General features: G+C 43.9%; 1 protein-coding gene across 2 annotated transcripts in view; it reads right to left on the reverse strand.

Moving 5' to 3' along the window:
• Window positions 1–305: 305 nt before the first annotated feature.
• Window positions 306–24721, reverse strand: part of LOC143516304 (A-type voltage-gated potassium channel KCND3-like) — an 81285-nt gene continuing 56869 nt past the window's right edge. Inside the window, exons 3-7 of one of the 2 annotated variants that reach the window (XM_077007873.1) lie at window positions 11711–11873; window positions 6511–6612; window positions 4299–4391; window positions 3380–3636; window positions 306–2871 (exon numbers count right to left, since the gene is read on the reverse strand). In XM_077007873.1, coding sequence (XP_076863988.1) covers window positions 2664–2871; window positions 3380–3636; window positions 4299–4391; window positions 6511–6612; window positions 11711–11873 — 823 coding nt within the window. In that variant the 3' untranslated portion in view covers window positions 306–2663. Of the gene's footprint in view, window positions 2872–3379; window positions 3637–4298; window positions 4392–6510; window positions 6613–11704; window positions 11874–24721 lie in introns of both variants that reach the window. The other variant, XM_077007865.1, reaches the window with a different exon arrangement.

A 24721-nucleotide genomic window follows, 5' to 3' on the forward strand; every position in this document is an offset into this window, starting at 1 on the left:
GCATTTAGAGCACCAATGGGTCTAATTTCATTAAAATATTAATTGCATGCTTTAGGCAATGTACATTTATTAGTTTGTGTACTTTTACCATACAAGCCAAACAGTTGTAAAAATAAAAGCCCGTTTTAGCAAGATGTATTAACTGACTGTAAATATATTTCTGTTCTCAGATTTTTAACATATTAACAATACTGGCTGTTAAAGTCAAACAATATTTGCAAATAAATAAATTGTTAAATCGTTTACGTCTGCCAATATGGAATCTTGGAATTTAGGTCGGACTTAAGGGCTTTGTTCTTTTAGGAACGGTTTAGAACAATGACGCCATCTGCTGGTTTAAGTGCACAAGCAAAAAACGCGAAATTTAAGGAACTATTTAGAACAACATAACTCTCGATATTAGCTATGTAAATGATTGTAGTAAATTAGTACCTACACTAATGTACATGGTCGTTTCAAAGAGGCTGTGCATAATTCATGTAAACGTTATAGTTGAGAAACACAGATGTCATCATGTCCTATATTGTCTAGTTTTGCAGTGGAGATGTGGCAGTACTATGTGCTCTATCAGATCTACTGTATGTGTGCTCTATCAGCTCTACTGTATGTGTGCTCTATCAGATCTACTGTATGTGTGCTCTATCAGATCTACTGCATTCAAAACCCACATGACAGCGTAATTTCATCATGAACCAGTTTAATCTCGACACCAGTCAGGCTTGGCTGCAAACCAAAAAGCATTTCCTATAAAGAGCAATTTAATTAAAGTCTAGACCACTGTAAGAAAAATCACATGTCTAATTACTATGAAGTGGCCAAATGTTTCCAGAGGCCCTTCCAAACTTATATTTGTCTGCATATCTGCAGATGCTTGTCTTATTTAATTAAATTTCATTCATTGCGGTCAATTTAAATAAATTCTGAGAAAAGAACAAACACAACATATTTTGTGAATGAAATGAAAGCATGGCTCCATGGGTTTGGCTCTGTCAATTTTGGAAACTCTTTGATGGATTAAACCATGTTTGCAGCGTGGCTTTTAGTTATATTGACACCAACCCACTTTTAATGGGTAGAGAGGATCACAGAAGACAGAGCCACAGATGAATTCTTTTCAGCTGTTATGAGGAAAATTAAATTTGGAATCTGTTGTAGCAGCCAGCCAAAGCCTAGAAACCATTGTGCAGAAATAATTTGAGACGTGTTAGTCGCAGTTTGAAGGGTTTTTTTTTTCAGACGCTTCTTAGATCTTTTCACAGGACAAAGTCATAAATTAGGAACAACATCTTACAGAATATACACAAGACATCAACAGTTTCAACGAAAAAGACAAAACAAAAGAAAAAAACATAGACGTTGTAATCTAATGAAATAAAAGACATTTCAACAAATACAGCGTTTGATCACCTCCGTGTTTCTCTTTATGATCCTCTTGTCTTTTCCTCAGTCTTCTTGCAAGAGAAAATACACTTCAAACAAAGCACTTTACCTCTAACACCGACCTGAAAATGAACTGATTGATAATAGAATTTAAACATAGTTATACCAGGTTGGCATGAAGATATGAAAGTGCTTTTTTTTAAATCAAACCATCACTGAACTTCTGGATGGCAATGACACCATAGCATGCTACTGCATGCACAAAATAATATTTATACACATTTTGACCATTAAACAATATTAGGTCACCAATATGGAAATCAGAGGTGTAACTGTTCAAAATGAGTGAAGTGACGGTTTTAGAATCCAGGTCCTCCTATTAGTCCCCGATAGTCATGAGCGGTTGAATCAGTAGTCACCTACACAGTCACACTGAACAGACAAATACACTCACATTAGACACAGCTATGAAGAGCTCAGAGCTCCTACCAGGGCGTTTTCTTTATTACTCCATGCGATTGACTTATCGCAGAGCAAAGCCTATTGATGGTGTGGTACAGGGATCCTGACAAGAAGGCAGGGAAACTAATCGAAACCAGAGTGAGAGATATAGAGAGAAAAGAGACAGCATCATTGGGCAAAAAAAAAAGCACAATAACGATGAAACGAAACTGTAAAGACAGGCCTGTAAAAGGACATAGCAAACTTTCTGGCTAGAGCAATCAGAAGCCTTTCTGTGCTGATGTGAAATGCTGGCCTCTCTCTGTCCAGTGACATCTGACTGAACGTTGGGTGAGACAGGGCAGCGTAACTTTGTCCAAATGAACTGTTTTAGATAAGTAGACTTCTAATTAACACCCCATTGGAGCTTGTGAATGTCACACAATATCAAACCACTTTGATTTCAGTTTGTACTGGGTATGCCTATCAGGGCAGATGAAAACAGGCCAAAACGAAATACTTCACACCAGTGTCATTGCGCCCCCTTCTGGTTAAAACACGAACCGCCCTCCCTCCCTCCTGTCCACACGTCTTTTGACCAAAGTTCCAGAATACTCCTACCAGCTCAGAAGAACAAGAAAATCCAGGAACGTTCTCGTGAAACGCGCACGAGGTCGCGATCCAGCCGCCACGCTCAGCAACCAGCAACAGCTTCACAGTCCCCTACACTCTGTGCCCTCCACAGTGCACACAGCTCCCTGCACGTCGGTACCAGGAACGGCTTGGTCGTCTCTCGCATCTCCTCCTCCCCCGCTCCGCCCTTGTCCACGGAGGGGGCGTGATCACAAGGCCGACACCTTGACGACGTTGGAGCTGGAGGTGGTGGTGATGGGCGGGGCAAAGGAGGAGGGCGTGGCTGGCACGTGGCCGTCCCCGTCTGGGGGGAAGATGGCCGAGGAGGGGAGGCTGATGATGGCCGTGGTGATGTGCTGGTCCTTGCAGTTGATCCCGGTCCGCTCGCAGGGCTTTAGGTTGAGACTAGAACGGGCACTGGAACCAGAGACGCACAGAGCAGAGCTACAACAGAGCCTCATCCCCCACCAGAGCAGAGCTACAACAGAGCCTCATCCCCCACCAGAGCAGCCACTCACTTGGTAACTGTCGCCAAGCTTGTGGTCAGGTTCCTCGAAACATTTTAAAGCATTATTATAGAAATCCATTCGGACATGAGTCTGCAAATATTCATTCTGAGCTGAGTTTCAGGTAACCATCTAAGTTGGTTAAGGGAAAACTGAAATTAATAAATCTGACCCGAGTACTGGTGATTACAGTCATGTATTTTGAATGCTAGATACTAACCTCAAAAGCATTTCTTCAAAAGAGTCAAAAGGAACAGCATCAATTAGCATAACACTTAAACTAGGACATTTCTAGCAACAAGCACACTTCATAGCGACGAGTACACTTTACAGTTCACTTTTTGCTTCATATGCTCTCAACCCACTGCAAGACTCTCTCTGCCCTCTAGTGTGCAATATGAGTATTACAACAATCTGACCTGGTGCCAAGACTGGGTTCATCCCCGTACTGAATGCGGATGGCGCTGAGCTCCTGCAGGCCTTGTGTGTGCGTGTGTGTAGTGGAGAGGCTGGCGTTGGGCAGTGGGATCCTCTTGCCGGAGCGGCGTGTGCAGCACGTCCCTGTGAAGCCTTCATGGCTGGAGAGGGAGGGGCTCCGGGAGGGCGGGCTCTGTAGCTGCCCCACCCCCTCCACACAGTTTTGCTCATACAACTGCTCATCTACAAACTCATGAGCCTCAATGGAGGAAAGTGAAAGACAGAGAGAGAGAGAGAGAGGAGAGAGAGAGAGAGAGAGAGAGAGAGAGAGAGAGAGAGAGAAGAGAGAAGAGTTCACAGTTCTTTCTTTACCTATTCAGAGAAGAGAGTTCACAGTTCTTTCTTTACCTATTCAGAGAAGAGAGTTCACAGTTCTTTCTTTACCTATTCAGAATAATTTGCCATCGACCCTATTATACAACTATTGCCATGATCACAATTTGATATGTACATTGTTATCATCTGAACTGAAACTCATCATGTCAGTGCTGTAGAGAGCATTTCTTCACTGGATCAGGGCAGCAGTATTCAGGGATGTGGACTGCAGTATGTGGATAGCTCTGTGTGGATGGGGTAGTTTGCTCCGATGTTGCTGGCTCTGTATGGATGCAGAAATCTCTCTGTCGATGGCTCTGTTCAGATGGCCCTTTGTGGATCGGAGTGGCACTGTGTGGATGTTGACGGCTCTGTGCAGATGGCTTCTGAGTGTGTGTGTGTGTGTGTGTGTGTGTGTGTGTGTGTGTGTGTATGTGTGTGTGTGTGTGTGTGAGTGTGTGTGTGTGTGTGTGTGTGTGAGTGTGAGTGTGTGTGTGTGTGTGAGTGTGTGTGTGTGTGTGTGTGTGTGTGTGTGTACAGACGTACGGTGGTCTTCTCTAGACAGTGCAGTAGGTGGTGGTGTTGGCTCTCCAGTAATGATGTGGTTTTATTCATGTGTTGCTCCTCCTCCTCTGAGCCCTAAGACACACACACACACACACACACACACACACACACACACATACACACGCACAAACCCATAAAGTGTGGAGTGTGGTAATACTGTACTAATACACACCCACCACGTAACGCTGGCGTTCTCACTCAGTGGCCGTTTCATTAAGTAAATCAAGCTTTGAGGTGCTATTATGAACTACAGATATTAATTTAGCACTGTAAAATTACAGCCTGTAGCTCATCTGCTGTCGTGCATAATTCATCAGCACAGGAACTCTGCCCACCAGATTTCTTTTGGGCTGGAGACCCAGTACTACCATAGTAGTGATGTGGGACAGGTTAACAGGGTGCGGGCCATTCTCCGTTCTCGCGTCCTGAAACTGTGGTCTGTTGATGATGGGTGTGGGTTCTGTAGACTAACTGTATCACTACAAGGTGATTCACATAAAGTTTCATTTCTACAAGTGGATGGAGAGTGTAGATCTAACAAATTGATTTAAAACGGATTCTTTCTGTGCAGTTATGTGGCTAACAGGTTTTATTAGAATTGTATATGTTGTACACAGTGTATATGCAGTTTGGAAGTTCAGTCAATAAAAGAGCAGTTAGTTGCATTTTAAATACATTCACTTTTGACACTGTTGACAGGGGCTTGTGACAGCCTTGAATTCCACCATGTGATTCAATTCAAAGTCTCAGTCCATGAGCGTATTACTGAGTCACTCCCTAATTTGAAGGTTGCCTTGGGCATTTGTGTTTGCGTGCATGTCATGCAGAGAACAGCAAAGGGCTTCTCAGGCACTGTCAGAACATTTGGGGAGCGGATCTCTAGACATGTACGAGGGCTGTTCCAGAACCTTCTCTCTGAACAGATTTCAGCCGCCTCCCAGCCCCTCCGCCCACTCCGAGGGAGCACTGCGCTCCCGGGAATGACATGCCTGTAATTCCACCTGCCAGAATCCCTGACAACTTCATCACAAACCCCCTCGCACCAAATCACCCACAAAACGGAGACACGATCCTCACACAAATGGAACCACTGCCTCCTGTCATCTCATGCCCAGACCCCCCCCCCCCCCCCCCCAACTCCCACTCCCACCCCTTCCTCTCAGGGTTTCTTGCCCCATTCCATAGCCCTCTCCTACCAAACACTTCTTCCACAGGCCTTCCCCCTGCCAGCCAATCTCCACCCCAACACCTCTGCTAGCCAGTCCCCCCTCTACACCCCAGTTCATTAGCCCCCATCCCCTGTATCCCAGTTTGTTTTGTCCACAGACCCAGTGTAGTCATGAGGGAACAAAGGAAACACTGAAACCTCAAGAACCCTTACAATGCTCGCGGGTGGAGGGGTTGGAGGGGCTGTGGGGGGGTGGGGGGGTGGGTGGCATTCAAACGTTCGCTAATGAGCTTTAATTGGTGGTATTATTTTCAGCGGGCTTTAATCTTGAGCGACGCTCTTGGAGAATAAAGCCAGGAGTGGGTCAGGTAGAATGGCTGATTGTGAGACCTTTCCGCTTAGACGCTGAAGCACTTTTTAAATCAGCACCACTTCTAATTAGGATGGAGGCGAGCGTGAGTTAAATCTGACCTGATTTCATTAGCTTTCACCGCGGCACGGCTGCACTGTGGATGGGAGCAACTGAAGCAGTGAGGAGTGCGTGCAACTGAATGATGTCACAGGCAGGGGGCGCTAGATCAACCTCTGAAGGTGAGAAGCAGGACAGGAAATCTAATTACTGTTGAACAAGTAACCAAAGTTTTGTTACCCTGTTGTGTACGTTTGTAACCCTTTATGTGATGTTACTTTGCTGTTCTTCTTTTTCTGCACAAAGGCATACTGAAGTGTAACGTGTTAACACACCCAAACGCAACAAGTGAGCAGTGAACTTGAACTTTGTTCTTCAAATCCAAAGAGAGAGAACTTTAACCCTGGAGGAAGTTCTTCAACTCCAGAGAGAAAACTTTAACCCCTGAGGAAGTTCTTCAACTCCAGACAGAGAACTTTAACCCTGGAGGAAATTCTTCAACTTCAGGAAGTTCTTCAACTCCAGAGAGAGCGCTTTAACCCGGGAGGACGTTTTTCAACCTCAGAGGGAGAGCTTTAGCCCTGGAGGAAGCACTTTAATATAGAGGCACTCACCGTCAGGTCCAGCAGCTCATTGAGAAGGCCATTTCGCTTGCTTTGTAGGTAGGCATTGGAGCTGCCCTTCTTGGCTATTCTTATCCGGGCCAATCGGGCTTTCTGTGTGGGCAGAGAGGTCCAGGGTCAGGCATCCATCGGGAAGAGTAATAAACCCACTGTGTTTCAATCTGGCCCCACATCCATCCATCCATCCATCCATCCATCCATCCATCCATCACAGCTAGGCTGATGCTCACAGTCACAAACCGCACATCACACATGGACGGCAAGATTTACAGACTAATAGCAAGACACCTTGTTTACATTTTCTATTCAGTGACAGACTGGACAGGGTAAATATTTGTTGCATGTCTGCAGGTGTTATTAATAAGACTCATATGGAAAATTACAGGTCTGAATAAAATGACAGTAGAAGACCCATGGGGACATACGGGTAAGACAAAGGCTAAGATAGATTTTTAGTGGTGTTCTTACATCCTAATCTCAAACTGGGGTGACTACAGTGGGGTAGTTGCAATTTCTATGAATGAGAACATAACAGAAGACCTTACTCCTAATTGTAATGTGCACCAAATGTGACTTTTAAAGTAACTTTTGCACATTTCTACACATTTGAACCCCTGGAACCTTCTGGCTCTCATCTGTAACAATTGTCTTTTTAGATGAACATGAGAAATGGACATGTCTGGACCAGAGACAGGTGTTACTGCATTTCCAATATAGTACAAAAAGATTCCATCTGACTTTGGTTTTAAGCAGCATCATTGAGAGAGCTGGACGCCCTCAGAGCTCCATTACCCAGCGGTTTTGGGACAGGGACACGAGGAAGACCGAAACAAGTGGAAAATGAGCTGAGATGGGGGGAATGGATGGAGAAATGAGAGATGATGGAGAATGGATGGAGAAATGAGAGACAATGCGCAAGAAAGGGGCTCAAAATGAGTCTGAAGAGCTTTTATTTCACGCAAGGCGAGATTCACGTCTGAAAGTCTGTCAGGCGTGCCGACAGCTACACACACACGCCTCTCTGAAACAGAGGAGGAGCTTCCCTTTGGAGGGACGGCTGATATTAGGGAAGCTGTTTAGTGTGTTTGCTTCACAAAGATATTGAGTAACACCTGCTCTCTGGGAGGAAGAGGAGGTGTACAAACACAGGGAGGAAGAGGTCTCCCGTTTCTTGATACCCAACACACAAACAGCATACAGAGAGCAGAATGGATGAGCAGGACACACCGTAATGCTCATTATATTATCTACACTAAGTAATCTATACTTATAGCAACACAGAACTGGACACAGAGGTGAACGACATTGAAATGGTAGCCAAGACTCAGCAAAGAGTTTTCTGTTTGTTACATAGTGGTGGGAATTGATCAGCTGACCAGAAACCCAGCGGTGCGGAACAAGGCCGAGCTGGATCATGTGGTGCAGCTGTGGGCGGGGCATGATGACATCACTTCACAGCAATGACAATAAACAGTAATATAGTTAATATAAACTGATTTATACTGCTGTGATTGGAACAGTTGGAATAGTTACAAGAAGCGAAGAGCAGGAATGGCAGTAGATATGTAACATAGCATTAACCATTTCTATGGCCAATATTGTCTGCAGGTATTTATATCTCTACACAAAAAGACTGTACAACCACCCTCTGTGTTGATATTCTCACATTCTCACCCTGTTCCTCTCATTTGATTCTTCTGAAAATGTAGAATTTGACCAATGAATAACATGAACTTAATGTGCCTAGATGTTCCTTACAAAAAGCTGTGTCCATTGTTTTAATTATTAATTAATAATCTTTTATTAATTTGGATTAATATAACCTTTAATGTACATCTAGCGGTGGTGTGTGTTAATGTACATGTAGCAGTGGGGGTGATAATGTACATGAAGCAGTGGGGGTGTTAATGTGGTACCACTAGGCTTGTCTACCTTACAGGCCTCTGTAAGTGGTTCAAGTTCACATGTTCACTCCTGTCTGTCTGTTTGCTGCCAGTCTCTCACCCTAGCACCTGCCCTCACACACACACACACACACACACACACACACACACACACACACACACACACACACACCTACCCTCACACACACACACACCTGCCCTCACGCCTGAGCATGCACACACACACACACACACACCTACCCTCACACACACACACACACACACACCTGCCCTCATGCCTGAACATGCACACACACACACACACACACACACACACACACCTGCACACCCCCACCTGCACCCACACACACATCTGCGCCTGCATACCCCCACACACACACACCTGCGCCCACACATCTGCACACACACCTGCGCCTGCACCCACACCTGCATCCACACACACATACACCATCGCACCTGCGCCCCCCCACACACACCCACACCTGCACCCGCACCCCGGGCCCTCTCACACCCGCAATTGGACCTCACCCTCCTGTACTGATGTGACCCTGGTCCATTTAGAGGAAGTGGCACACTCTGCTCTCAGGGAATGTACTCTGAATCAGCTTCCTCATTGGCCCAGCAAAATTGGCTCTGCGATTTGTGCGATTAAAAAAATGAAATGAAAGTCGAACACTCCAGCAATGAAATAGAGCAACAGTCAGAGTCTAAAAAAAAAAACCCCTGGAATCTGGAATAAGTACTTTGCTTAGGATAGGTGGTCTGTCAGATCAGTCCCCGAGTGAAGCAGATCTAGAGGACACAGGAGATTAAGGCAGTAGGAAATTGGATGGCTTCACCCCAGACCAGGTTTATCCGTCGTGGCATATATCCGCAAACGCTGCTGATTCTGCTGTGATTTGTTTGGGTGTGAGAGCAGGGACTATGGCAGAAGTCTCAGACGTCCTGCTAACTGGAGTCTGGAGTGGTGCATCATTTGAGAGGAATGAAGAAAGATTACAGACAGAACTAAGAGCAGATCTTACGCCAACAGCTTCTCTGTAACTCAGCCTCATCACTACCCCTAACACTCCCCCCCCCCCCCCCCCCGCTACCCACAATGCACCGCTAATTTTTGTTCAGGAGCCACACATTGGTTGAGTTCCAGTGGAATGACGAGGAAGGACATTAATAATTTATCCATTGGGGATAAAGGAAATGACACATGAAATCCATTCTATTAATAGCGTGAGAGGGAAACTTCTGTTCCTTAACAGTGTATTGTCATTCACAAAAGCCCAATCGCTTATTGCAGACATACACTAGAAGCTGGACTTATGTATGAATTAATGTATGACTTAAACGTGTGTGTGTGCTGGCCTTGTCTAAGATAATGAGGCATGAGGTTGTGCAGAGAGCCCCAGATGTGTTGCTTTCTCAGGATGGCTCTGCATCTGTCCTGGGGACCACGCCGTTGTGAAGGAGACCTTATTCTCAATGACTTTCACTTCTGATTCACCAGCAAAGGCTTGTAGGGGGGCAGCTATTTGTGGCAATAGAACCCCATTAAGGGCAAGAACCTCCCTGAGCTCCTGCCTCTGCCCACTCACTTATATTCTCTCTCCTTCCTTTCTCTCTCTCTTCCTCCCTCTTTCCCCTCTCTTCCCGCTTCTCTTCCTCCCTCTCTTCTTCCATCTCCTCCTCTCTCCTTTCTCTCTTCCTCCCTCTATCACTCTCTCTCTCCCTCCCTCTCTCTCTCTCTCTCTCTGCCCCTAACCACCTCTCTATTGCTTTTTTGACTTTCTCTCATCCTCTGTGTGCAAACCCCAGGTGCCTTTAGGTCAAATCTCTGTTCCAGCTCTGAAAGGTCGACTGTGTTGTCGCCAGACTCAGTATTGTTAGTGGTTATTTAAGCGTAAGGCAAACCAGATTCTGTAACTATGCAGTCAGTAGAGAGAACAAGGTTTACTAATTCTCGTGGACAAACGATATGGTAGCTCTAGACTCAGTCTGGAGGCTAGCTCCCAGCTGGGTTTTAACTGAATGTTAGCAGACTGTCTTACTGAAATAATTACATTCCATTGCAAGCGTAACAAAACATTCAATAAACAATCTAGCCTCCAACTGATGCAAATTGTTGCATTATGCAACAATGATTTTTAATGACTAATGAAGTGAACGCCACTGAGAACACATTAATCTAAAGGAATAGGATAAATGTGGGTTTCTTTTGTTTAACACATGGGTAAATATGATGGTTCTGTTGGTTGGGATGCTGCACTCTTTCAGTCCTCATTCGTTCTGGTTTTTTTCGGCTCATGCAGCTCTATCTGCTCCAGTACATCAGTACAACCGCAACGCACATCACCAAATCTACCTTCTAAATGCTGCAGTCATACGGCAACCCGCTGTCATGGTAAAGATATTATTTAAATACCAGTTAAAGAGTTCTAGAGAATTTGTGTCAACAGGTGTGTAGCATTTCAGTAAAATGAATTAAAAGAATTAAAAACCAAAATGTTGTATTAGCAATGAAGAGTTATATTACAACATCTATGCTTTATATTGTACGTCTCATACAGCAAAAAAAAAAAGAAAAAAGAAAAAAAAAGGAAGCACAAAATGACAGTCATGCAGGCTTTGAAATTAGTGGATTAGTGAATGAGGAAGCACTAGCTCGGCCCCCATTCCCTGTCTGGGTGAGCGAAGGCCAGACTCATGCAAATGACCAACAGTTCCCTGCCACCCTTCTGACTCCTCCCCCCACCCGCCCTCCATCACAGGAGGCTATTACTCGTCACGTCTTTGCTGCTGCCGTTAAGCTAATGATCCCTTGCATGAACGGCCATTCGCTCGTGGGGGTGTGGATGGGGGTGGAGGGAGGGGCTACTCCAAGGGCACACAGCCCACCATGGTCCCCTGTGCTCATCACAGCCCTGCAATGCATGCTGGGTGTTAGTCGCTCGCTTGAGGCCAATGGGGGATCAAAGGTGCACCATTCTCTCTCTTGCTCTTTCTCTCTCTCTCTCTCTCTCTCACACACACACACACACACACACACACACACACACACACACACACACACATACACACACACACACACACACACACACACACACACACACACACACACATACACACACACACACACACATACATACACACACACACACACACACACACACACACACACACACACACACACATTCTATTAAGTACATGTACACACACAGACTTACAGGTCAGCCTTTGTCCCCCTCCGTTAGTGTGACAAAGCTCAGCAACGTGCTAAAGGTGTTCACCTGTACCTTCTGAGCACGCCGCTTGTCTGCTCTCTGGTTCTGGTGATAGATTCGGCTAAAGTTGGACACGATGACAGGCACAGGCAAGGCTATTACCAACACCCCGCTCAGGGAGCAGATGGAGCCGAAGATCTTCCCCGCAATTGTCTTAGGCACCATGTCTCCATAACTGGAGGGAAGGGAATGGAAAAAGAGACACAGTGAGAACGAGGGAGGAGTGGAGGAGGATAGCCAAAGAGAGAGAGAGAGAAAGCAGGCATTAGCTACAGTCAAAATACAGAACATTCAAGGTTAATTGTTATTATTTTTTCCATTTGTTGAACACAGAACATGATTAAATGGTGACATGTTTCAGGTCTTTGTACCAACAGCCTGACACACTTCCTTTTGTCGCCTTCCTGTGCCTAAAATGTTATTGTAATTCAGGTTGGCAGAGCCAAGGAGCACTGCAAGACAGCAACGCAGGAGGGTGGAGGAGTAGGAGCCCAGGAGGAGCAGGGGCCCAGGAGGAGCAGGGGCCCAGGAGTAGCAGGGGCCCAGGAGGAGCAGGGGCCCAGGAGGAGCAGGGGCCCAGGAGGAGCAGGGGCCCAGGAGTAGCAGGGGCCCAGGAGCAGACTTTAGGCAGGAAGGTAAGATACATGCATCAGATTTCATATGCATTTAAACATATTATTGGAAATGATCTTTACCTTGACCACATCGTTTTAAACACATCAGAATGGCAATGACGCCACCGTCTCTTGTTTTCTGACCGTGTCTGGTTGGGGAAGTTTGCCTGGGTGGTGCTGAACTGCTCCACCTGTTGTAGCTGTGTCAAATGAACTACAACAGATTGCCATGTTGCGCGAACAAAGACCCACCCTCCACTCTACACCCCCATCACCTTGCTTCAAACGGTCAGTCGCCCAACCAACTCTGAGCGTTCCACGAACTCTGTCAGGTTTTAATGAGCACGAGGGCCAGGCACTGGGCCACCGGACCTCTCCTGAACCCTCTATAGTGAAGGCAAAGGAATCATTAGCAAGCCCTTTGCACTTGGACTCTACAGTGCTTTCCTCACACTGCACTGAAGTGATGGCATCCCATTACTCTGAAAGGAACCGTCGGAATCTCAAAACATCCCCGATTATTTGAGAGAGAAGACGCGTAGATGTGGCGTGATTAATTATGGACTCGCATCGGCGCCTCGGTTCCATTGCAGCCGCGGAAAATATAAACGGCTCCATTCAAACCGAGAAATATGTGCACCATTGACCCCTGGAGTAAGCTAGACAAAGATAAGCACAAGGCATCCATCAATTTCAACTTATGCAATGCAGAGAGGGTGAGTGGAAGAGACTTAATGAGTTATTTTTCCTCTGTGCAACGCTTTCGAATTTGAGCCATGTTCCACTTTTCTATTTAAGCTTGATCTGTTTTTAAAGTTCCACCACAGAGGACTCTTATTCTGAAATCTCTTCCTGTGCTGGACTCTCTGCCTCCTATGTTTTACTCTTCATTGATTTCCTGGCCTGTGTGTGGGATAGCGCTCTGACAGGCTGGCCATATGCTGCTGGCTGTGGGGCCCAAGGGAATAGTGTGAGCTTTTAACCACCCTCTCTGACTCATTCACCTACATACATATTCCTTTTGAGTAATGGTCCCATATAAACATGCTGCCAGTTCTAACCTCACGCTGTCACTGGCTGTCAGATGCTGTCTGTTGGCACGGTTCTTCTCCCAGACGTCGAGTTCTGGTTGCCCACCATATATTTGCTCTTTCTGTGTGAAGAGAAGATGCCTGACCAAAGCTCCCAAAGCCCACGACCACTAATCTCACTCAAGACACCGGGAACGGGGTGACAAAGACGATACAGGAACTTTTAAAACACCTAGATTTACCTATCACTGGAAGTGTGTTCTAATACCTTTAAAGAAAAGGTTGCGCAAGCCAGATCTGCTTCTGAACGAGAAGCAATTTTGGTTTCCAATGGAGATATTCAAACAGAAGGAGCTGGGATGTGGCCTATTGAAGGACACAGAGCAGTACTTTTCAACCAATCTGAATAATAACTGTCACACTGAGAGTGAACAATGTTTTGCAATGAGATGCAGCCCGGCAATTTTAGCCAGTTATGCTGACTTAAGAGTTTGATGCTCACTGGGGTTGCATAGCACACTGTATATTAGTCGTGATCCAAACACTGGCTTTAGCTTTGCTGACATCACAACGCTACCAGACGCAGTGAAGTGAATGTTTATACCATGTCAGGGGTATCACAATGGTTATACCAGTGACTCAGTAACAAAGTTATAATATTCATAATGTTTTATGTAATGAGGTGCAGGACTTGAGAACTCGTAATGCATCTGCACACAGGACAGTACAGGACACTTTAGCATGGCTGGAAATCCTTGTGATTGAATGCATTGGAAATCAAGGCCGCTCTGTGAGCATGACTCCTCAGTGGTGATAGAGGATCAGAGCCCTGGTCTATCCAGATGCAGCCAGACGACTCCACTGTGTCCGTCTGCTGAGCAGGCCCCATCCCTCAGCCCATGCTGCCTGTCATCGCCTTAATGATGTCATCCCTTCGGCTCCTGCTCTCCTGACTTATGGGCCCTTTGCCAAGGAGAGGCTGAGATGGAAAAAATATGACTCTGTGAATTGGGCCCTCTATTCTGCCTGCGGTTTATAATAATAATACTTAAAAAGTTCCTGGCTGATATGGATCTAAGGCAGCAACTGGATATTTCAGACAGTTCAAAATGGACCATAGGGAGAATGAAATCTCTGAATGAGAATTATGACCATGACCTGGGTCTGATTATGACTATGACCTGGGTCTGATTGTGACCATGACCTGGGTCTGATTGTGACCATGACCTGGGTCTGACTGTGACCATGACCTGGGTCTGATTGTGACCATGACCTGGGTCTGATTGTGACCATGACCTGGGTCTGATTGTGACCATGACCTGGGTCTGATATAGAGGAGAAGGCAGGAGGAGAAGGAGGTCACGTGCTTCCACATTTAGGGCCTTTGGGAGTCAAATCCAAAACACGGAGCTGTGCAGCTTTAAGGAATAATTTAATTAATTGATTGATTACATTTAATTTACCTACATGCTTCTTCATGTTCATCGGTAATCCAAATATTGATTTCATTAACCATTTCAAGATTGCATTAATGAAGAAAGAAAGTCAAAATGTTCCAATCCAAAAAAATGTAAAATAAAATAGTGACATGGCCTTTTGTATTTGTTTAATACACGTGATTTCTGAGACAGAACTGCTACATGGAACAGAAGCACATAAATCCACTAGATTCCAGACTGCTTGGTAATTGGGCAGACACACACACACACAAAAACACAAACACACACACAAAAAATCCCCCACAATATTGAATAGTTTCTGAAATGACCAATGGACCTGCCACAAGCCACGTAACATCTCTGAAGGAAAATAATCCTACGTCAGTCAGAGACATCTCCCTCCTGTAACAAGCTGTTCTGCAGCCTATGTGGGCTGCTCCACTGGGTTAGGTACGTCTGTTAGGAGACCGCAGTGGATGAGGAAGGAGCAAAAAAATCAATTTTGAGGAGATTTCTTCTCTTGGATTTATCCGCTCAATGTGGCACTGGCTTGGGTCTTCATTAGAAGAGTTTCCGCACTTGTTTCTCAAAACATGGGTGAGGTCCTCTGGAGTGGGATCTTCTTGATAGCTTCCTGATGGGCATCAATTGGAAATAAATCAGACAGACCACAGTGAGATTTGGCCAGTGTTGGAAAACAATCACAAGCTGTTTAAATCAAAGGTAGAAAGACATCCTGGAAAGCAGTCTGGTGCTTTAATGACAAGTCACACCTTTGCAGCGTTTAACAATCAACCATCATCTTTCCATCAAGAACTAATAAACAATAACAGTACACTGTACTGTATGTACAGACAGATTCACGTGCAATATTGTAGAGCATCAGGGATCTAATAATCATGTGAACATGTATCTCACAAGTTTTTTCACATTGGGCTATGACTCAACAGACTTGCGATTAGTTCTACTGAAACATCTGCCGTCACCATGAATTGACACAGACACACGAAAGACGTTAAAGAAGTTATGAGGCTCTTTGAACTTCCCACGGGCTCCACAGACCGGCAAGAGGGTAGGATAATGAGCGATGTGAAATCAAAGTGGAACTATTCATGGTGAGATAGAACCAAGGGAGATGGCTAATTTCTGCCTATACCCTCAGGGGGTGAGGAAGATCTCAGCTTCCCAAGCACAAAAACGCATCAGACAGAGATGAGATATGAAAAGGGAACTATGAGCCTGAACAAGACATTCAGAAGTACATCCCAGCCCATTTCTATGAATGCAACTTTACAAGCTTAGTTGGCTTTACAACTTAAAATCTAATGTACTATAATCTAATCTAATTTAATCTAATCTAATATCTAACATTAAGGGCAGTTAATGCACATTACACGTTTTCAGCACTAGCCAATCTCTCTTAGTACTTATCTACTAAAAATTGTTGCATCCATCTCAAGAGAGATATTTATTTATTGTTCAATCCAGACTATATAGAAAACAGTAATCAAGAAACCAAATTCTGTGATGTGGCAGAATTTTGAGCTCTGTGGCAGCATCACAAGCGTCATTGTTCAATTCCGATTTCCTCATCAGACCAGATTTTCTTGTATTGGCAGTTCACGTGCATCATTGTAAGTGTATCTGTCTCAAATGTCCTCTGAAACAGCGTATACGGGACACTTGCAATTATGAAAGTGAACCACCAAGATAGGCAGATATGATCTGAGCAAAAAAAAAAAATGTATTTAACCCTTTGAGCCCCCCCCCCCCCCCTTTTTTTTTAAAGATAAGACAAATGAGTCTGATCTATTTTTTAGGTTTTATCAGTGGAGCACCCTCCTTTGAATTCTGATGCTTGATTTCAAACCAGAAGCTACTGAGTTCAAATCAGTTAAAATATTGTAAATGTTTGAGAATAACAACACACGTGCTTTAGTTTCACTATCATCACTTTATGACACAAACGTCTACATCGTTATCAGTCAGGATTAAAATGAAATGAGGGTATGATTACAGTTCTGATTCCAGTTCTGACTCGACAGACTGCCACTTTTAATGACATTCTCCTGCCCCGTGTCTACCCCAACATCCATCCTTTCCTTTACCCCACATTAAAAAAAACGGATCCATAAAGCCACAGTCTGATGCAGAATCATTTATGAAAGAATCACGATGCACACAGAAACACCTCACCCTCTAAACCCCAGAGCCCATTTCAGATTTATAACTGAATAACCAAATAATCACCAAATTTTTGAAAATGAAAGTGACATATACAAATACTGTCACAGACCCTCCATTGAGATGTTTTAGGTGTTTTTAACTCAATGTAATTCTCAAAAAGAAAGCTTACTGTTCAACTACTGTAATTCTTAGAATAAGATACTAATATATATTATTCATGTCATAGTGTAAAAAATCTTTATGGAGACCAAGCCTCTGCAAGGCTAAGACTGGCATGTCTAAATAATCACTGAGTCTGACAAGGCCATAAGACCCACTGATGGAAACACTGTCTTCATTGTCTTAGGGACACTTTCCTAATACTGATCAATAAATAATGTCCTCCAAACCTCCATTACACTTGCTGGGTGTGCTAAAAACTGATTGAGTCTACAAGTCAATTGATTTGAAATCAATTCTAAAAATGCAGATGGGTTTTTTCCTCAGAAAAATACATATATTATTTCAAAAGAATGACAATGAATGGATGTGTTGTGTCCTGGTGCAAAAAAGCTCTTTAAAAACAGCAAGGCTGAGATATATGTCTACAAAAAGCTCAACTGCCTCATATAAAATTTTATGTAGCGCATTAAATACCCACAGAAGGGACCAATGGGAGCATTAACCATACAGTTTTACATTTCAATACACATTTACAAACTTAAACGCTTTCGGTTTTGCAGTACTCTGTTGAAACAGTTACACCCTTGGTGATCAGAACAAGAACGCAGCGTAGACGCGCTTGTCAGTGAGACAACAAGGAAAGAGCATCATATTTCTAGCCTCAAACAGGGAGAGATCAGATCAGAATGCTGTACTGTTAGGCCTCGCTGTGCCTTTAAATGCTTTTACTTCAACATGTTGTTTTCTTTGGCTTTAACTACACAAGTCCTGGGCAAGAAACGAAACCGTACGCACTGAAAGCTGGAGCCATTGAAAAGCCCGTAGATGAGGACGGACAGCCCAGTCTGAAGCCTAACGCAGCCTGTTCACATCATCTGTTTGGATATCCTAGAAGCTTTTCTAACTAAGGATGAAAACAAGGTGAGAGATAAACACAGCTGTGGGCAGAGCAGGACCCAAACATATTACTGTGACAGCTAATGAGGAACCACGGTATCGGAGGATTATAATGATCTATGACACTCTCCCCTTTAGAATCTGAGCTAATCCCCATTAGAAATCATATGCACTCAAGCACTGAACAGTTCTGCTCATAATCACTGCCATCCCTTGAACCCAGTTTGGGATGAGGTTGTCTGGTCATAATAGATTGGTTTAACCTTTCAAGTCATTTAAGAAGAGAGTCAGGGCAAAGGTAATGGCCAAGTTGCCATTTAAAACCTGGTGATCAATGTCTTTGTTTAAATGAGAATCTGTACATCTGTGATCCAAATGTTTCATTGGGGCTATCAGCATTTTTTTTAAAGCATTCAAATAACATTCAAAACAAAAAGTGAATGTTTTGACAAGCAACCTGTGGACAAAATATTAAAATGTCTTGTGCATTTCTAATTGCCCATAAGGTCTCCAACCTTATTTGCACAAACTTCACTTCCATTATTGTTCAATTTCTGTTGCCTTTAATACCACTGCTATTTAAAACCACTGTCTGGGTGCCAGGGGCAGGCGTATTGTGACTGCATTTCCCTCAACTATTTCCGAGCCCTGATCACTCGCAATAATGAACTGTAGTCCTCCGAATGAAAACAACTGCTTCTTCCCTCTGAATTGTTATACAGCGATGTCTGGGAAGTGCTGAGAAGGTGATAGATGGTGAAACCGTTGAAAGGCACATTCCCAGCATACTGGCTCTGCTCTTCTGTTTGTTATTAATATTAATGCCTGAGGTTGAGGTAAATGAGATCAGGTATGCTGTGGCAGAAAATACAAATTTGCACAATAACATTCAGTGCTGAGAACAGAATCATTGAAGACTCCTTTCATTCATCTGACACCTCCCTGCATGGGCCCGTGCCAATTCAGTAGCGCGCTGTCACTAAGATTCACACTTCCCTAACATGAAAATGAATGAATACAGATTCAGCCCTGTTATGAGCACTCTCTGGGGCATTCGGGGTATTTCAGCACATGGGATGCACATCTGCAAGCATTTGAATTTAGATTTTTGGATAGTCAGGTTTATTGTTACACTGTATTCCACATTCTGCCTAGTTCAAGGTCAGTGAGACATCTGAAGCACACAGACTGCCCATCTTATCTGATCTTATTTCCTGAGAGGTACCTGTCAGTTGTAAAATACGATAAGAAACATTACAACTGTACCTCCCTTTATCCTGTGATAACTTACATTTACATTTACGGCATTTAGCAGACGCTCTTATCCAGAGCGACTTACAAAAGTGCTAAGTGTTTAGTCAGAATATGCATCTCTATCTAGTATAAACAGGTTTAAGTCCAAACTACTCGAGCTCAAGCACTGCCATAAACAGTTGCCAGTGCTGATACCTAGAAAGAAGACAACAAAATATAAGATTAGACACAGAGCAATACTTAGCAAGACTGAAATACCTACAAGACTACATGCAGTATGAGTGCAATCATTAGCAAGTGTTCCCAGAGATAAAGTGCAATTACGATTTATACCAATGCTTTAGTAGATTAGTGCTTATAAGTGCTTTACAAAGAGATGGATCTTCAGTCTGCGTTTGAAAACCGCGAGAGAGTTCGCTGTTCGGATAGCCAGTGGAAGTTCGTTCCACCATCTGGGAGCCAGGACAGAGAAGCATCTTGTCGCGTGTCTTCCATGAATCTTGAGGGATGGTGGGTCAAGCCTGCGAAGGACCTGTAGCTCCAGGGATGAACAGCAGCTCAGTCTTGCTGGGATTGAGCTTCACGAAGTCAGGCGACAGCTATTATACACATTATTTAAAGTACATTAAGACAAAAGGCAATAAGGTATATACTGTGGGGCTATTTGAAAACAACACTGGTCATACTGTTAATGTGACAGTTCTTGGTCCACAAGTTTCTCCGCCCTGGCATATCAGACCTCTGTGTGAACAGCGAAAAAATTTTCACAGGGTTGCCAACTTTTTTGTGAGATTTGAGCTTTTGCGGGGTGGTGGTGGCGAGAGTAAATTGTTAGCGGGGGGGGTTCTCAGCGTGAGAAATCAGATGTATGGCGTGTGAGCGTGTGAAGAGTGAGAGTTGGCAACCCTGCATTCACTGCACAGTCACCACAATCTGAGTTTGTTAAAGACCTGATAAAATTGTGAACTTAAAGGATCCAGAATTAAAGTTTGAGAGTTGGGTAAGATGCAGCCATTTACCTGCATCAGACATGGTGTCTTGATTTGTTTTCATTCTGATTTCTACAACCATGGCAACTGACAACACAATAAAGATAAAACACTGAAGCGGTTGTCTAAGAGCACATTTCTTTGATACATAGGTGGAAACACTTTGTACTTGGAAAAAAATACAGTTCAATTTATGTTGTAAGTGCTGAGTACAATATTTCAATCTTTATATCACTGAACATAATGAAGTAAAAAAAAAATTAATAACCTGTAGCTGTTCGGTTGTTACACTGAGAAATATTAGATAGCCTCCTTGGGTTAGGAAGAGCTCTCCACAGAGATACTGTCTTATAATTGCAGTGACTGGGTTTAATTGGTTTTGGTTAGCTTGGGCTGTGTTGTCATGCTCTCTGAAGTAGTAGAGCTGGAATCACTTCAAACCAGGGCTATATAAATCTCCAGTTTGGGAACATTGTGGTTTCCCACAGCGACGGCCAAAGAGCAAACCGCAGAACAGTGACGATGCGTCAACAGTTTCTGCTAACACCACAGATTTGTTTACTCATTTGCGATGACATCATCCAAATATGAGAAGTTGCTCTGTAATGCTCGAGACACTCTAGGAAATATGTCCTCTTTGCAAGTGACAGCTCCACTGGTGGACTTCAGGTTCAAGAGACTTTGTCACGCTGAAAATGGCACAATGCTCAGTTTGCTGAGTTTTATAGCCATCATCAATTTCCTTTTGTTTACTCATTTACACTTAAATGTGTTGTTAAGTTGATTAGCCTTCTACGTAATGGCGACAGAGACGTATTTGTGTTGATTATGCTTTCACCAGACACAAGTTTTGTTTTGGCAGTTAGGACCAAATAAATACTATACTGACTTTCAGCTGCATTCTTCTTGGTGGAAAATTGTACCGAATCATAATAAAAACCCACAATCCATATTATATCATTTACAGATTGTTATCCACTTATTCTGATATTTATACAACTTCCCTCATATTGCGATGCTGACTAATAACAGACACAGTGCCTTAGCTGGGCTCTCTAGTGGTACATCTGTCCACATCCTGAGCAAGATCAAGCTAGGAACCCTCTCTGTGCTCTGTGCACAGGTGAGCAGCCCTTCCCAGACTCCCATGGCCTATCCCGCCGGCTCTCTGCGGACCTGCCAGCTCTATTTCGGGAGTGGATCGCTGCTATTTAATTAAGCGCGACCTGACCCCCCCCCCCCCCCCCCCCCCCCCCCTCCAATACCCTCACCCACCCTCTGTAGTGGAGGTTGAGAAATGAACGGCCTCCCTGGGATCGCACCCTGGCTGTTTTTAAACAGCCTCTAAGTAGGCTACAGACAAAAAAGAGAGAGGAGAAGAAAAAAGAGAAGTAGGCTAGCAGTGATGCTCAGGAGAGCTCAGTGAGATGCTGCTTCCTGCTTCAGAGGGTCCTTCAGACTGAGGGTGATCTATATTTCTGCTCTCCAAGTGCGTCTGAAGCAAGAAAAAGACAAACACACCCCAGCCCTGTATGGAAGAGGAATGCTGTCGCCAACGATACGGTCGATATGGAGGAGGTTTCGTGCTTAACTTGTTTACCTCGTGCAAACGCACAAGCGCTTGCATTTTCGTCTGTTTAAGACCGGATGGCTTTTCTCAAACGTGTGCTTCTAATTAGACTGCAAACACCCGACCGAAAATATGTGAAATCCAGGCTTTTACGGATAGTCCGAGGACAAAGCCACAAGCCGACAGTACTCCAGCGCCAACAGCATGACATCCCTGGGATTTACGTTAGATAATGATGAAAAGTGAATCAAAGCTGTGTGTGTTTCTCCCCATCAGGCCTTTTCAGAGCAGAGGACAAATGAGATGAATGAACCAGCTAGCAGAGATAATGAATTCAGTTCCTACAGAAATTCCCTCAGCATGTACTAATATTTACCATCTTCCCTGCATATACATTCTGACCATGGTTTTCTTAATAGGGCTTGTTATGTCCATGTTCCTGTATTCCTCAAATGTGGCAGTCATTATCAGACTTTCTTCAGTGGTTATCAGACTTCCTTCTGTTTTTTCTAGGTAGAATTTGCAACAAAACCTTATTCACACATATCAAAGCAGCAAACCTTTTTACATCATTTTTAGAATGCTTTAGTCAGAAACACACTGCAAAATTGCATTACAAAGCAAACTAGACAGACACTACAAAAAGTTTCAAGATCTAGCCTTGACTCTTGGCTTCAATACAAACTGAGAAACTTCAGACAAGTTCTTGAACGTAATGAAAAAGCATGTTTTCTCCTCTCGTTTATCTTCACTGTCAAACCTCACTGTCAAACCTTGTTTTCTTCAGAAGTTTGAAAGAGGCTCTAGAAAAGAAATGTTTCAGTATGCAACAATAACTGAACGCATGGTTAGAATGCTAAGCATTATGGTATTACAGTCATTGCAGTTACTGTGAATGTGTAGGTCTAACGTAAAGCTGTGGTAGAGTTCTTGGGAGATCTTCTACAAGCTTATGTACACACAGGTAGGAACATCAAAGGTTGTCCTCAAGGATTGATGTACACAGATGTGACACAGAAGACTATTTTCTGTATGCGTGGCAATATTATCGTCAGCCTAAAATCTTAAGTTCTTGGCGCTGACTACTGAGTACAGATTGCTAAACAAAGAACATGGGACAAATCAGTGTACGAAAAAACTCCACAAATAACTCTGAAAATACAACCTGTTCTCTGGAAATATAAATAAGCCAACCATTCACCACTTGATTTATGTGTTAGAAAGACAATGACAGGAAACAATGTAGCATAATGCCTCTGACTAACAGATCTGGATCAACACAACACGGTCCAACAGGAGCAGTATACATGCCACAATACAATGGTAGTAAACTGAACCAAGCTGTTCACAGCTCCTAAGCCAACGTCACATATTTAAGAAGATCCAACACTTGCATGCAAGTATCCAGTAAATGCCTCCGGGCACTGATCTAATGCCCTCACCCCAGCTGCCTCACTGGACACTGTGAGGGGGACAGTCATACCAGTCTGACATGAGCTCCATGTGCTAGGAGCCCTGAGCCAGGCACAGGGTGATTCTGCTAACCGGCTGGTGGCACAAGAAGCCGGATCAGACGTGCTAGCCACCGTCCCACTCAGCAGGTGGCATCTACCATTGGGCAGGAGGTTATGGACAGACTGCACAGCACAACTAGATGGCCTCAGGCTTTGCCTTTTGAGAATATGGATGGTAAATCACACCTGCTATTTATTTATGGTTCACTTCCCAAAACCTGGGAGACATGAGTAAAGGAAAGAGTGACATTTATGCTGAAATAAAGTGTAAAGTGTGGTACCAGGGAGTATAAAATAAATGAACACATGCTTAATCTTGAAGCTGCAGCTTTAGCTCATTGGCGTAAGGTCAAAGTTCAAAGGGTGTGACCTGCAGTTCAATCATTTAGTTGGAGATGTCTGCGCTGGGTACACATTTTAGTACAAATAGCAGATGGACTGGGTGTCATCCAGTGTCTAAGCGATGCTGATCATCTAATCAGGAAGAACAATGCTGAAGCGGAGACACCCCTATCACCATTAACAGAGAGAGAAGGAAAACCATCCCACATTCACACCAGACTCATACATTATGAAGGCACCTTCTCTCTCTCTCCCTCTCTATGTGTGTGAGGACATCAAAAGAAATTGCACTGCTCACAGCTAGAGTTCAGGGAGTTTTACTTTACAACAAAGTCCTTGTAGTTTGTCAGGATTTTAAAAATTAAGAAACAATTAACAGTGCCAATTATTAGACAGATCAATGGAATTAATAATAAATTAATATAATACAAATGGGCAAGTTAAATCAGTCTACTTGTCACGGAGGAGCCGTGACGCTTACGCACACGCACCACATCCACCCATTCACGCAAGCGCACAGGCGCAGAGGCAGCTATCTGCCGGCATTTTTAAAAACTTGGGCTAACCTACTGCGTGTGTCGCACTACATTTACACTCCTGTTTGCTGTCCCTGTTTACCTGGTTTAAGCATTCCACATCTCACCATTTTCCATAGCATTTAATTCACATTTGTTACATTGTGCCGGGAGGCCTACCGCCATTTTGTACCATTTGTTTTCACTTCACCACCCAGATTTTCAATAGTCCTAAACATTCATCCATCTGACTTAAATCCTAGTACAGTAATAAACACACTTACACACAGGTCCGTTTGAAGTTTAATGGTTTTAAGCAATCTTTACAAACATCACAGGTTCAATAGACTCACCAACACACCAAACATTTTCTTCTCTGTGGGCGAAACCGAGGGATCAGTCCATGTTGAAATTTATTAGGGGGGTCAGTGCGCTATGGGCGGCACAGACCATTTTAGCAGGGGTGTTTTAATGAGTTTGGGGGAAAATGTATTTTATAAAGTGTAGTG

The sequence above is a fragment of the Brachyhypopomus gauderio genome, chromosome 1, assembly GCF_052324685.1.
Source record: "Brachyhypopomus gauderio isolate BG-103 chromosome 1, BGAUD_0.2, whole genome shotgun sequence".
Classification (NCBI taxonomy): Eukaryota; Metazoa; Chordata; class Actinopteri; order Gymnotiformes; family Hypopomidae; genus Brachyhypopomus; species Brachyhypopomus gauderio.